The following is a 16,293-nucleotide window of genomic DNA, read 5'->3' on the forward strand; positions in this document are numbered from 1 at the left end:
ACCTTTTGTCCTTTATAGGAGTTCCAACCTTTGTTTGAATTGATATACCTGCTGATGGACTTAAAGGTTCAATAGCATAAAAAATATTCCATATACCGTATTTTCCGCACTATAAGGCGCACCAGATTATAAGGCGCACCTTCCATGAATGGCCTATTTTAAAACTTTTTTCATATATAAAGCGCACCGCATTATAAGGCGCATAGAATAGAGGCTGTAGGAGAGACTGGAGTTACGTTATGCATCCACTAGATGGAGCTGCACTACAGTGAATATCAACAAAACAGTCCGACTCCAGTCGGCGAGGAGAGCCTTCCGCGACTGGGGCGTGGCCGGACGATGGTCACCCTTCTCTGTTCACGCACAGCATGCTCGTGGAGAACGTGGCTCTAAATGACCTGCAGATGACCTGATTCTAGACGGTTGGTAAACTTTATTAACAAACCAGCGTTCTGACAACTATCCCAGCATGCACCGCGCGCTTTTTCTTCTACGGGCGAAAATGAAGTCGGTGGCTGCTTATTGTAGTTGCTAGACCTGTTGTGGCTCAATATTGGTCCATATATAAGGCGCACTGTCGGATTATAAGGTGCACTGTCGCTTTTGAGGAAATTGAAGGTTTTTAGGTGCGCCTTATAGTGCGGAAAATATGGTAGTTTGCAGGATTGGACTGAATTGATAATAGATTTTTGCATATATGTTGGATTTTTTTTTTTTTCTGTAAAGTGTCTTGAGTTGCCATTTACTCATTGGTGCTATAAAAATAAAACAAATTTAACTGGAAAGCTTCAATAGATATATAAATTTGGGGATTTTCAAGGATTTGTTTGAACTGTTCTATTCTGATTGTGGTGTGAAGTTGCACTTCATACAGCCATATTGATGTATTTCAGGTTATATTAAGATTAAATATCAGAACTGGATGCGGAACTCCAACATCTTTCTCAGATGTTAGACTTTTAAGAATTTATTTGATCTTTTCTTTTTCCGTATGAACTCACGACACATCCTGAATTTTAAACATACAGGTTGGACAAAGATATGTACATTTATTATGATTTTTTTTTTCTAATCCACACAAGTTGAAAATACACATGAAAGGCTTAAATATAGGCACTAAAATTCATTAAAATTTTCCTTGGTAAGTTTCACCTCATGGTTTTTATAACTATCAGCAAGCTTCTTGCATAACTGGCTGCTCCTTTGATGACTCCTTTGCTGACACCGGAAATGGTAAGCCTCATTAAAGAGGATTCCTGCTACTCGTTTTTCAAGCAAAGTCCACACATTTTCAATTGGTATTAGTTCAGAGTGGTTCTGAGGCCATTAAGATGGCTTGCAGAAACTTTCTAAAATTAGTTTTCCTGTTTATTTGGCATCATTGTCCTGTTGGAACACCTGGTTATGGTCATATTTCAAGCGTAAATTGACATCCACCGATGAAAGGAAATTGGTCAAAATGCTAAACTCTGGCCCAGGAACCACCAAGGCCCAAGTTGAGCATGAAATTGAATCAGAACAAAAAAAAATCAGCTTAACTCCAACTATATGACTTGATCTAACAAATACAAATAATCAGTATTTAATTTTTTTTGTCTTTGCTAAGATATTCTTTTTTTCCCCCTGGGCTTTAAAAAACTATTTTGAGACTTATAAAATCTAAACTATTCAGTGTGTCTTCATGTTTTTGCAAGAGTCAAACAAAGTTGGACTGGAAGCTAGAGGAGAAGAGGAGCTGGGCATGCAGTTGCAAATTGGCCCAGATGTGTGGGCATATTTTAACTCCAGGAGGCATTTAACCTGCTCCCAAAGAGCAAAAAGTAAGCACCAGCTGGTGAAAGCAGTAACCTTTTGTCTCATTGTTTTGCTTACTCTTAGTTAACTCTCAGTCACCACAAAGTCACTACTTTTTGTATAGAGCAAGTAGCACAGCAAGCACAACAGTATCTTGATCTAAACTTTGTAATGACCTCTGTCAGGGAGATTGTCTAACATGTGGGAAGTAATCCCAGCTGAGTTGTACTTTGAAATACTGGCTAACTTGTTAAACCCTGAATGTGAAACTATAATTTAATTCCCTAGAATGATAAACACGATTGCAACTTTGAGTGTAAAAACATCCAAGGTCATGAAACAGTGTTTTGGATATAGTAATAGATTGTGATTTTGATCAATCACCTGTGTAAAGAAAGTGTTTTATAGCTCAATAGCTCTTTGAAAATTATCTCTCAGGTTTCCTTAAGACTATATCTGATTGGTAGTTCAGACCGACATGGAAACTATTTTTTAGGAAGCATCTGTAGATTGGTCGAGATCCTCCAACTTTCTGCTTCAACACCCTAGACCTCTGGTCCATGGGATCAAAGAGGCCTACTCAACCTTGACATTTTGTTGTGCTTATTATTTGGATGTAGAGCTGCAGAAGATTCCAATTAACCCTCATCTACCTTGGACCTATTTACAACATTACACAGTATAACTTCCTAGCATCATCTGGCATTCCTTTCCTGTTCTGTTCTGCTGGGTCTAGTGCTAGAAGCTTGCTGGCCTAGGTGTAAATAAATTCAAGGATTTTGAATTTATTCTCCCTTTCATTTCTTCTTTAAACTCAAAACAGAATTAGGCCGCAAACTCCTTTCTTTAATCTTCTGAGAGACCATATAGTTTTTCTAATGTTAGATCTTCTATTTAGGTCAGTGGAGTTCAGAGTCTGGGGTCAATGCCATTGATGTTTTAGATGTCTCTCTGGTTAAATACAACTGGATGAACTAAGAATTAAGCAGAGCTTAAAAATGAGGAGCAAATTCTGTCATTTGAATAAAATGTGTTTAAGCAGGAACACATGAGGAGGGGAGTTGGACGATCCCTGTTTGGATGATATTTTGAATGTTTCATTATCTGGTAAAACATCTTTCACTTTTAGTAGAATCCGTGCAGAATTTTTAAACCAAATAACCCTGGGACCGTTATGGGTCCAAATTGAATAATTTTAATTACTTTATACTCAGTGTTTTTCCCCTGTTTTTATGCTAATGGGATGAGATTTTCCAGGCGTCAGTGGTTTTGTCAAGGTTAAAAAAAATTGCCACTTCACTTCTCATTACAGCATCATAGTTGAAATATGACCCTTTGCCCAGATGGAAATTAAAACATAAAAAAACAACAACTTTAATTTTACCATTATTTAAGGCCTCTAATTATATATATTTTTCTCTTTTTTTGGTATTATTGACTATACAGTTCTATAACCGAAAAACAAATAGTCTGGATGAACTGCAAGCATATCCCAAATATCGCAACGATCCCATCCTCCCCTGAAAAAATTATATTTTGTGTTTGTGATTAAATATGGTGAGCTATTTCAACTAATATAGCTCACATTTTCTCATTGACATTTGCTCGCTTAAATGTCTTCAGTGAATCTTAATCCACACTAATCAGTCCACAGCAATATCCAATTTTATTTGAAAATTATTTAGTGAAATGGGGATAAAACAATATTCCAGGCCGTTTTTGCGATTATGAGTCTTACTTGTTTATACCTTTAAACATATTGACATTGTCATTGATTATAATTTTGCTTTGCTAGAATGAAAACGGGTTGAAAATGCTGCAGTCAAAAACATTCTTCTTGACATCAGCCTTTAGACGAGGAAAATTAATGAAGAGGAAAGTGATTCCCAAAGAGCCGCACATACATAAAGCAAGACTGTTAATTAAATCTGTTCTGGTTCTATATAATTTCACTGCTCCACAAGAAAAGCACAACAGCATACCGACACTTCCAAAATGAAGCCACATCTTATCGGATCCTGATGAGGTCTGTCCAAGTTGAACGGAAGCCACCGATAAGTAGTAGTCAGCTCTATTTCACTTATGATACCAATACATCCCAGAATTGATCTCTGCTGTTTTCAGGGTGACAGGTGCAACACAGCCAGCCGAAGCACGAACTCTAGGGGGGTCTCGGGCGTCTTGTGCCAACCAATAGGACGGCGCACCACGCTGGAGTCCAGTAGACTTTGGGGGGTGATCGTCGGGCACCTGTGCCAATCAGGGCGCAGTGGGAGGAGTTCAGGGGACTTGGAGGTGTGTCTCGAGAATGCGAGTCTGCAGCTGCATATTGTGTCTAAGACGGGGAGTAATGGTATGAGTACAGTGCTTTACGCAATTTTTTTTTTTTTGGGCAAGCTTTTTGGTTTTCAGTGCGTGAGTTAGAAGCTGCTTTCCCACAATTTCTGTTCTTGCGGTCAGTGACAAATTAAGCCAGAAGGCACAACAGAGACGACTCAAAGAACAGTTGGACAAACTGTAAACTTGTGCAGAAGCAGCCACAAAGTGCTCACAAAACTCGCAGTCTGAGGAACCGTCAAAAAAACAAAAAAAAAAAAAACGCAAAGCGGCTCATCCTTTCTTGCCGTGAATGAGGGATACTTCGCTGGACATGTGAATTTAAAAGGAGATACCTGCCAAGCACAACAATGAAGCCAACGTCTGTCCTGTGTTGCCTCGGCTTTCTCCTGACAAGCGTCTTGTTTGGGGTCGTCTCTCCACAATCAGGTGAGTAAAAGCCAAGTGCTTGCCACCTCCCCCCCTTCCCGGTGTCTCATTGGAGCTGATAGGTGCGAATCGAGCGCAGCGGCGGCAGAAACGTGCTTACTTCTTCTTCTTCTGTCTTTATCAGTACAGTTCCTTGTTGTACATAAGCAACGCTATGTTCATGGATTCGTTTTGTCTGGAAACAACCGCAACTAGAGCCTCTCTGCTCCGCTGAAAGCGCGTGTGTTGGTCTGAGCAGATGGCAGGTCGCAGCTTTGATCTACTTGTGATGAACCCAATCGAGTGACTTGCTGTTCTTCTTCTTCTTCTTTTTTTTTTCTTTTTTTTTTTTTACAAAGCTACACTGTTGAAATTGGGGCACTTGATGTCCGTCACACGCGTCCTTTACGCGAAGTAAATGCGCAGCAACGGACAAAGTTGCTGTTGCTGCTCCTGTGGATAAGCAGGCTGTCAAATGCGCAACTGTCGCGAAAGTTGCTCTGCTACTCCATTGTTTTCTGCCCTTACAGACTGATTTGTCCCAGATAACTGGGTGTGAGACGTCCTTTTATGTCTCCTAATTAATTGGATGAAGGTTTGCAAGACGGCAGGTTTCACGTGTAGCAGCTTTTTGCTCTGCAAGCTTAGTCAGACAAAGGAAATCCGCAACTTACTTCTGCATTGATTGCCTCTCATGAGTCGCATGTTGTTGTGTTAGTGTTTTTTGCTGTGTGACTCTTTAACCCGCCCACCCATCTGCAGTCTTTTAACCGGCATTTAAGAAAAAAAAAAAACAAAGCTGGGAAAAATCTGTTTTGTTTTTTTTTTTTCTTCCTCCCTGTCGCTTCCCTCAGGCATTATGTTGACAGCCAGTATTTCCGCGCACATGCAGGGCTTCCACTCTTGACAGTGGAAGTACTGTTTGTACAGTGCAGTGACGCTCTTTACGCACAGGGCGGCATAAGGTGCACTCGGTGATGTGCTCCTGATGGAGATGAAATAGGCTAAAGCGCCATCATAATCATGATCATCATAATGCATAATCATATTTTGGYTTCGACAAAAAAAAAACAAAATATGATTTGGTTTTCCGAGAAAATCAGGCTCGGACTGGAATGGAATGCTTGCGATAAACGGGGAGTACAAGTACATTTGCTTCTTGATGTACTATTTAGTAGGAATTAATTAGGAATGAAAATTCATAATTAAATAACACGCTAAATTCCAAAAAAGGAACTGTCTATCCGTTCGACTGATTAATCAGAACATAGTTTTATATATGTGTTCCTGCAATGCCAATTTGTTCTTGTGATTTTTATTTATTCATTCAAAATGTATCTCCTTGTTCTTCAAGTAAGTTTCAAATTTGAACTTTTAACCCGTTTGCATTGTGCGAGAGTTAAATTTAAGGAGTGAAAGAAATAGAAAGTAATCCTCGAAAGTTTGCACCAAGCTGCCCTTTTGCTCACATTTAGTCGCAATAATGTACATTTCTACGCGACGTTGATTACGTTTTGGAGGAGAATAATGACGTTGGCTGGCTGAACTCTTGCTGGACCCGTCTTGCATTCTCTCAATTTTTGTGCACAAACAAATGGAGTGAGGCACATATTAAATTTGGATAAGTGTTAGAGTGTCGGGACTTCTCCCACCCGTGTTCCAGCAGCGGAACCCAGGATTAGGAGGGAGAAGACGAGAGTAATTCACTTTCACGGTAAAGCAACAAAAACTCTACGCCATTCCGCCAGTAGAACTCCAAATTATGTAAATGTGCTTTGCAAAAAAGCAGTAAAGGCGACACAAAAGAGAACTGCAGACAAACGCAGGGAGAGCGGATTATACAAATATCAGTGCGAGAATTGGCATAAACGCGGATTAACTTCTGTCTGTTGGAAAAAAAGGAGAAGGCAATTTCCCTTAGTGTGCGCCCGTGCGTGAGCTCGAGCAGAACGCGCGCGAACGACTTCTTACGAGTGTGCTGAACAGGATGCTCACGCGCTTGTCTCACGGATGTTTTTTTCTTCTTCTTTCTTTCATTTTTTTTTTTTTAGGTTTTCTTTTAATGAATGCTTTTGTCTTTCTTAATGAGCCATAATGACAAATCAATGTAAAAATCCTTCACCTTTTATGTTGCTTTAGTGGTTCTTGTCTTCAAAGTGCCACCTTTTTTTATGGACCTGCGTTTGTAACTGGTGTTAATTGCGTATTTCTATTTTCATAATTAACTTGGCGTTTTCTGCAGAAGCAGCTCAAATCTAGGTGGCACCCTGGGCAGAATTTCTTTCAGACCTTACATGGCCTTTGCCTGACTATTGTAGTAAGTACATAATAGAATATATTTTCCTTGACGATCAAAATAGTCGAGTTTATTTTAACAATAAAAGCACTTTCAATAAAGTACTTTCTAAAAGCGTTTTCCTCTCATTTTGCTGTATTTATTTTTTTAAATTGAAACTCAGTATAGCTCCTGTATACTAAGACGAGAGAGAAAAAAAATGAAATATACATTTTGTCCAAGTTTTGTGACCAATATTATATCCAAATGGCCAAATAGTTTTTTGTTTTTTTTTTCTGTAAGATGAGGAAGCTTTGTGAAGCAACACGTTGGGAAGGGGCCGTGTTGCTTTACTATATGTTCCATAAAGGGACGCAAAGTAAATCAGACCTTCTGGCCTAGCATTAGAAAAAAAACCATCAGACCACAGGAATAGTAAGATGGAAGTAAGGGTTTGAAAGTCTATCTTTTTAAAAACGAAAGTATACCTTAAGACTAGTAACTTGACTGTATATTAGAGGTAAAGTTTTGAGTTGTCTGACCATACTTCTACAGCTAAGTTGGGGATTTCAGGTTGGCTGAGTCAGCTAGCCAATCAAGCACAGCGATACCATGGTCCTTGAATCAGATATTGGTACTTGAAGCACTGTGGGCAGGTGCCAACTTATGATGTAAAATGAAATTGGCATGTCCTTTGATTTTGTAGACAAAAGCATAAACCACATACTTCCTGGTAGGTAGCTGTGCTGACTTAAAGAGTGATAGAACTCAGTGGCTCAATAGATGATATCAATGTTATCAACAGATCATCACTCTCTCTAGAAGCCTCACACCAAAGCAAATTTGGTTCTGTGTCTTTCCATTCTTCTTTTCTTTTTGAATGAAATGGTAAATTTACTTCCATTTGAGGAATTTAGTGTTATGAGCAACAATCCAGTCCTGTTGAACTGGCTTTGTTTAAAAAAAAAACCCGTCTTATCCATGTTGTTTGTAAATATGTTCTTCGCTACATGTTTTCCTACCACACAATTTTCAGCTGAAATCTGAGTTGTCATTAGTAGAATGATCAAAATGACATAAAACTGCTTGAAAAATATCACTTTGTCTCATAAATATAATATAATTTGGGGGTTTCACTTTTTTAATCAAATTTCTAAAATAGACAAAACATCCAGACACTGCTAAATTATGCCATTTTTTTTTTTACATATGGTATGTGTAAAACTGGTGTGTTTGTAATGTCCTGGCAGGATGTCTTGTGGCCCGTTGGCAAGTAAAAAGCTTAAGCAGGGCCAGAGTCTCTGACCAGCCCCGTTTTCTCCTGTTGTAGAGGACTGTGTCTGCAGTATGCTGAATATACGTACCACATGGGTCGCTGTGCAGCGTACAGCTCTTCATTTGACAGCAGCTGTGATCTGGAACTATAGGAGCTCAGGAATGAGCTGCCATTTTCTAAACCACGTGGCCTCATTCTGAAAAATGTATCTGTGTGTATGAAAGTTTATACAACTCATGTAAAGGTGCATTTGCAAGTCCCCAGGTGGGGGCATTGCTTGTTCAACCCATGTATTCAAATCAATATAGACAAACTGTTATCTTTAAATCATTCTCATTGACAGCCAATTCATATTTGCTTCAGCTGATTGAAAAGGTGGATGCACAATGTAGTTGAAGAACCTTTCACTTGTTTCAGCGATTATCTCATGGCTGCACTGACTGGTTGCAGGAGAGAAATTGACGAAACATTTCCACTACTCGGATCCATTGTATATGCAAAATGTTTGCAAGGTTTGAGCAGAGAAAAAATGGGGGGGAAACTTTGATTCTTTTTTTTTTTCCCTTTCCCTCGTCTCAGTTTTTCTGGTTCTGCAACAAAGAGTGAGGCATCTTGTATACATTTCTGTTTTGTGTGTTTTCTTCTGCCAGTTACTGCCAGGCGATAGAATCTAGCAGCCTACATTGCTCGACTATGTCACAAAGCCCTCTTACAGTCATATCTGCAGTCGCTTGTTAAAGGAGCTTTGACCCTGTGTGCTGACACCAGGCTTTATATTAGAAGAATGGCAGTCTTTGATTAGATACCAATTCACTTCCATTTGCTGAGAAAAGGAATGTGAACCTTTGTGTTTTTTTTACCTTATTTTTGGCAGTTGGTCCTTTTTTATAAAGAGATTTTCTTCTTAATTTGATCAAAACCCTTTCCTTCCGGTTACAAAAAATAAAAATATCCTGTTAACACCTCATGGCTGACAAGATGTTATTATTTAGAATGTGTGAAAAGCGTATTAAATATAAGCCTTTGGATTTTTGCTTTTCATTGCTGAACATTTGTCGACGTTTCTTCTTTACAAGAGTGACAAAACCAAGACAGACTGTAATTTGTTGTGTTGGTCTTCTCTGGGGACTTCACTCTTCAGCCGGATAAAATGATTGAAAAAACAACTTTATGGATGAATAATCCACGCAGGATTTAATGTGAGAATGGTGAAAACCACGGGGTTCTCCGTAAATCCTCACTGTCTCAAAAAAAAAAGGATTGTTGAATACCCAGTTTGATCGTCTGAAGGGCAGGGAAGGCGAAAACGTTTCTATGTCAATAACGTTTTCTTACGGGAGTTTGATTTAATGTGTAGATATAATTTTAAGTTCAATACTATTAAATCACTGGTATCGATAAAAACACCACAGGAGCTTTCTTTCAGCTTAGTTTCTTAAAGCCATTATGCAACAGCTTTTTTCTGGTTATAACAAAGTTCTTAATTTATTAAGAGTTTATATTCCCCCTTTTACCACTGGTTTTGACACTTATTTAGGTTTGAGCTAGTTGTCTCAAATTAAATATGACATTTTGTGACCCTTTCTTCTTAAAATAGATCACTGGTTCTACGTTAAGACACTGGTTATAAAAAAGTAACCACCTCTAAATTTACAAAGTTTTCCAAACATAATCATTCTGACAAACATTTTCAAAAAGCAGAGGTTTCCTACCAACCTCCAACTGTATATGGAGTCCAAGTGTTTAAAATATTGTGAAACCTGCTCTATTAAACCAGAGGAGGTTGAAATTCACTTTTTAAATCTTCTGTATTTATCTATGCCCTCAATTGTCTTTTGGTTCCATGATCCACTCCTCCTGTTTTTATCTGTCCAACTTTGTTGAAAAATAGGATCTTAAATAGTTAAAGTGTGACACGTCACCTGACACGTCTTTATTATTTACATTGCTGTAATTTGTTGCCTCTTTCCTTAACGTTTTGGGTTACATCGCTAATCGTTCTCTCTTGCCTCCATCTCTTCTTTATAAAATAAAGAAGAGATTTTATTGAAACTATTTTATATAAAATCTGTGCGTTTTTCCTAACGTAGAGGTTGGATCTTTATTTTGACCAGCAGGAGAGAAGCTGACTCTAAGTGACCACCAAACAGGCTCCTTCTTCTGCCCAGACTTTTTTGACAGTTTATCGCTAAGCGACAGACGGAGTAAAAACAACAGAGTATGATGAAACAAAAGTAAGAAAATTAATTGATATATGACTAAAAAAGCTTCTCTAGATTAAAAAAAATATATATAAAATAAATTTGACAATGAATACCAATTTATTAATAAAATACAAGATTTTATAAAATGAAAAAAAATAATTAAAAAGGAAACTTAATTTGTAAAGCAATAAAATAAAAAATAGAAAATAAATAATCATGATAAATTAATACTGTTAAATTAAAAACAAATATTATTTGACATCACACTGATAAAGTAAATTAGGAAAAAATATATATTTTGGATGGAATATTTACCACAATTTTAAAGCCCTTTATCTATTTCTACATTTATTGCCAACTTTGGCAGGTTCAAATCTCCGTACATTGACTCTCCACACTCCATCTGCATGTCTTCAGTTGCTTTAAAGATCACTTTTTCTTGCTGAATTGTCCTGAAGTTCCTTTTACACCACTACTCTGTGAGAGACATCATCTGAGAAGCACAGATAAGTTTATATTTTGTAGAATCTTTAGTTTTTTGTTTTTTTTTAATGGAACAGCTTATTCAGTCATTGTTGTTTAAGCCTTCGATATATTCTGGTCCAATTAGGAAGACAATTTCATTTGAGTTGCTTATCTTTCTTTGGTGCTACCTGATCAGTGTCTGTTGGAGGTTCCAAGTATTTGAGTCATTATCCACCTCACTGGCATCACTTTTTTATGGTGCTTTTTGGCAGCAGTCTCTCCTTCAGCTGAAAAGCATTTTGATGAGTATTCCATGCAAAACCAACAGTTTTTTTTTGTTGTTGTTTTTTTTAAGAGAGGATAGACCTCTAGAAGTGTTCTTCATTTTAATTTGTGGTACCGATGCAAACGTTTACATTATCACACATCCCTGTGTCTGTATGCAGGAATTTTCCACTTTACAAAAACTAGATTTCCAAGAATCAAAAATTTACTGTGCAATACCCCTAATCCTGTAGCGGATTTCAGGCCCTGTAAACGTTTTTGTTTGACGTCTGACATTTGCGTCTGACTAATTCTTACATTCATATTAGTTTTTAAGGGATTTCTGAGATCAGTGAGCAATTAATATTTTGTGCTATGAATTAACTTTGAAATTGCATCGCAAATGGTTTATAGAAGAGATTTATTTCTAATGAGGATCATCAAAGGCAGTCCAGGCAGGAGTGGATTGCTATTTTATATACCTGAAAAAGTCTGGTATGAAATGACCAAAACTGGATTTGTGCACCAGAATCTGTAGTGTATGCAGAGTTTTACTCAAAAGTACTTTTGTGACTTAAAATGCATAGATACTGGTTTTTTTTTGGGTTTTTTTGTGCACTACCGATTAATTTACTGCAATGTTGTGCTTAAATTTGTTTTACTTACTTGCAAAATGCTTTGTTTTAACACAGTTGTCCTATTTTTTTCTTTCCTCTGAGGACGAGAATGGAGTCAGTTTTTCAATTTGACTTGTTGATGGGCTCATAACCAGACTGTCTGCGGCCAGCAGAAATGATTGGATCATATCCTCTCTGACCTTTACCAACTCGTGCACCCTCATTTATCACCTGCAGTTATGAATGTGCCATACATGTGCATGTGTTTTGCCATGCATCATTGTCAGCTTGGCTATTAAACATGCTTTTAGAGAGGCATGTCAGAGAAGGACCAATGTGTCACCAATGTCGTGAATGTGTTTAATTGGGCTATGTTAGAATTCAAAATGCATTTTAGTAAGTGTTAGATTAAATCGCATTTGATAAGGTACATTAGAAATTGAATGTTTATTTCCTCTTTCTCATCTCATCAGTATTATTTTGTTGTTATACTTTCTATTTTTGTTGACTGCAGGATGTTCAAGCTTGAGTGTTTCTGTGTGAGAGGGGAAAAAAACGAAACTAAAGACACATGAGAAATGCAAATAGACTCTGCATAACTCGGGCTCTGGAGTTGTAAATACACAACAACGGAAGTCCTTCATTAACAAGGTAGTGCAGCAATCTCTCATAGGCACAGACATTGTTAAAGTATTACAGGATATGGTTTGTAATATACATCAGTTGCACTTTAATTAGGTCGGTATATGTGCATCTGGTCTGCAAGGGGAGTTTGAAAAAGCACAATGTAGAGCTTCTGCAATAATGTAGACCTTCTATCTGTGTTGCATTATAATCAATGTGAGCAAAAATCCAAGACGTTAAGCCGGATAATATGGACACATGCAGTCTCTCTGAGAAAGTTTGATATCCCTGCATGACTGCTGCTGCAAGTTTCCTTCTCACTCTTTGAGGAGGTTATTCAAAGAAAAAGCACAACCATACTTCTACATTTTTAAGACTTGTTCAGTGTATATTTATGTTGCACCAATTCCCAGCACTTTACAACACAAACAGATCAAACTCATTTGCAATTATAATTGGACAGGAATTGGAATCCAAATTCATTTTTAAAAGATCAGATTCCCCCTGCCGTCACACCATAAAATCCAAACACATATTCAGATTCAATAACATACAGCCAACCTAAATCCTAATTATTCTACAGCACAGTCAAATTGCTTTACGTCATTGACTTTGCAGAAATTAACTGGGGAAATTATGTTGGGAGAAAATAAATGTATATAAGCATTCATTATATGGAATTTAAGATGAACTTAACTTGCATAATTCTGATTTCATTTGAATGAAATGTTGTAAATAAAAAATCTTGTTAAATCTTTTAACAAACCATTAAAAATCTCAAAGTTATCAAAAGACTTTGCAAGGATTCACTATTCAGCATAATAATCCTCACGCACACACACACACACACACACACACACACACACACACACACACACACAAAAAGCCATATTAACATCTGACAAAGCACAACCTGGATGAGTAACATGATGATAAAATACTAATTTTTCTCACGAAGACTGAGGATTACAGTGAACACAAACTACACATTTAACTCAAGACTTTATATACCAGATTCAAAAGTAAAGCTTTTTTACCCTGTTTTGCTCAGACAATTAAACTCAAATATGTCTAAAATATTAATGATTGTGGAAAGTAATGCAGTAATAATAGATTTTAAACGTTGGCGCTTCTACGTGTTCGACTGGTGGAGTTTACTGTCCGTATCCACCAGAGTGTCTTGCAAATATAGAGATTGGTAATCGCAATTTACTTTTCTTCCCTTGAAGTAGACATTTAAAATGCTGTGTGTGACAAACTCACTGTGAACTGAAATCTTTCTGCTACAAATAAGGAAACCATTACTGACAAAAACTATACAGAACGTCACCTCAAAACATCTGAACAATTCTGGTAATCTCAATTTAATGTTGAATCCCCTTTACATGGCCTACACCCTTAAATTTGATTCAGATCTCACATTTCTTCCTTTTTTGCCTATTCCTCCCTTCTGTCTTTTGAACATTAAACATTTAATCACTAAAACTGTAAAAAGAATAACCACACTACATTGTTTCAAACTGAGTCCACTTAAAGCTGTCAGGGCTAACTGATGCCAACTCGCGTCATAGATTGGCAAACGCAAGGCTCTCCCACACATTTACACATATACCCACACATCCTGCCGTCACCCTGAGCTTTCACTACATAGTAGGAGCAAATTGGCATGTTCTAGACCTTTGAAAGCGTCAGTCGCATGTTCGCTAAACAATATAGTTGTCTGCGGACTGAACATGCCATGTATGTCTGTCAGCTTGCAAAGCTTTTGATCCCTTTTGTTGTTGCTGCTACTCTTGTAACAATAAGCCCGTCTATCGTGCTGCAGGACCGCAGGAGGCTTTCAGGCACCGACCCTTTTAGACAACCACATTTTGAGAGATTCAAAATGGGGTGACAACATGCGTGAACAACGTACATGAACGCTTGTCTGTGTGTGAACTGATTGTGTCCAACGGTGTGCGTGTGAAGGCTTGGTTGGGGGGGTGGGGGGTGGGGTGACTGACAGACCAAGCAAGCTCCAGAGACTCTTTCTCTGCTCCACTGTCTGCTTGTTCGTCTTCCTCCGCCCACCCTCTTCCTTCATCTTTGGCTTTGTAAGCCTCCACATAATGTGGGAGCATTAAAATGACAATGGAAATTATGGCTAATCTTTGTTAAGACACACTCATTACCGCCACGGCTTCGAATGAGAGTTTGATGATAAGAGTTGGTCTGCTGTTTTTTTTTTGTTTTTTTTTTCTACCTTCCTTCTGAAGAGACAGTCTGACATATTGGAGTGATGTGTTTTATTCTCACTTTTTGTTATTTTTTTTTCTATTCCCGCTCACAGTTAATAATGGTGGCAAATATATGAAAGGATGATAATAGGCTGACAACTTGGGCATGAAAGACTAGCTCCACCTTCAAACGAGCTTTTCATGCAGTTCCGTATGTGGGTGTATGTTAGAGGGCTGATTTCTCTCAACTCCTTCCTTCTCTGTCTCTTTCCGCTTTTAGTAATCTTCTAAAATATTCATGGCTAATCTGCATGTACAATGTAATTACAGATGGATTTGAATGATATGGCCAGCGGAATGTAAGCTTCATGTTAAATCTTGATTTAGTATTTTGTGCATCCGAATAAATATGCAAAATACTTTTGCTGCTTTTAAATGGCTTAGAACTAAGTAAAAGCAAAGGAAATATATTAGTTACTGTTTCTAAAGTTTTTCAGTCTTATCACAGTAAAACAGTGTATGCACAGTGCCTTGCAAAAGTGTTCACACATCATAGCTTTCTACATTGTGTCACATCACAACCAAGTACATATTTTTTTATTGTATGAAAAACACAAAGTAGAGTATAATTTTGAAATAGACAATTCTGCAGTTTTCTTTTCTTAAAACACAGTAAAGCCCAAAAAGTCTGGCATTCATATGAATTCACTTTCTTATACTGTCAAATATAAGCCCATTGAACCAATAAGAAACTACCTCATTACTAGTCTGTGTATCTGTTCAGTTCAAAGCAGGATGAAATTTTAAAACGATATTCCATGCATTACGTATGTCACAGAACTGTTAAATCCATCGTCAAAAAGTGTGAAGCACACTTGCAGACCTAATAAGACATGCACACACAAAAAAAAATAAATAAAAAAAAATAGATGAGGCTAGGAGAGGATTATTTACTGAACCACCCACAAGAGACCCACATTTCACTGGAGGATCTGCAGAAATCATCAGCTCAATTAGAACAATGTGTTGACATATGCACTGGTGTACACGCCACAAATCTGGCTTTTATGTAAGAATAGCAAGTAGAAATTTCTAATTCAGCAAAAGCCAAAACAGATCCTGTTTAGAATTTGATACAAGCTCTGTAAGCAAACAAGTGGACAATGTTGCTGCCCCCAGATGACTCCAAAATGTAACTTGTTGGTAGGTAAGTGCTTTGTTGCAGAAAATGTACTCTGCTTGTGATCTAAAACACATCTCTACAGTAAATCACAGTAGTGGCAGTATTATGCTCCATGGGTGTTTCTTAATGCCAGAAGACTTTGTTGGAGTTAATGGAAAACCTGATAGAAGCTGCAATAAAGTTGAGACCTTAGCTGAGATTCATCCTACAGCAGGTAATAAATATAAACATTCATGCAGAGCTGCAATAGAAGTAGATCAAATCATAGTCATGTGCTAGAATGGCCTAGTCAAAGTTGAGCCTTAAATCCAAATGAGAATTTGTGGCAAGACCTGAAGATGGATGTTCTTAGGTGGTCCAATCTGACTGAGCTTTGAACGTTCCTGAAGTTAACTATTTGAAATGTAAAAAGCTAGTGGAGATTTGCCACATGACGGGATGGGCGATTCTACACATTTTTGACATGTTGCATATTCCAGTAAAAAATTCCTAATTTCACTGTATGTTAGTGCCTTAGATTACGGAAGCGCATTGCTATCACGCAGGAAAAGAAAAAAATCGAGCGCTATCAAGTTATAACGTGATACGTATCTTGTTAAAACGTGATACATATCTTGTTAAAACGTGATA

The 16,293-nt window shown here is 37.6% G+C and overlaps 1 protein-coding gene across 1 annotated transcript in view; it reads left to right on the forward strand.

Moving 5' to 3' along the window:
* Positions 1–3,219: 3,219 nt before the first annotated feature.
* Positions 3,220–16,293, forward strand: part of erbb4b (erb-b2 receptor tyrosine kinase 4b) — a 318,305-nt gene continuing 305,231 nt past the window's right edge. The window contains exon 1 of the mRNA XM_008403838.2: positions 3,220–4,560. Within this exon, the coding sequence (XP_008402060.1) occupies positions 4,482–4,560 (79 nt within the window). The 5' untranslated portion in view covers positions 3,220–4,481. The remainder of the gene's footprint in view (positions 4,561–16,293) is intronic.

Source organism: Poecilia reticulata, linkage group LG2 (genome assembly GCF_000633615.1).
Source record: "Poecilia reticulata strain Guanapo linkage group LG2, Guppy_female_1.0+MT, whole genome shotgun sequence".
NCBI classification, from domain to species: Eukaryota; Metazoa; Chordata; class Actinopteri; order Cyprinodontiformes; family Poeciliidae; genus Poecilia; species Poecilia reticulata.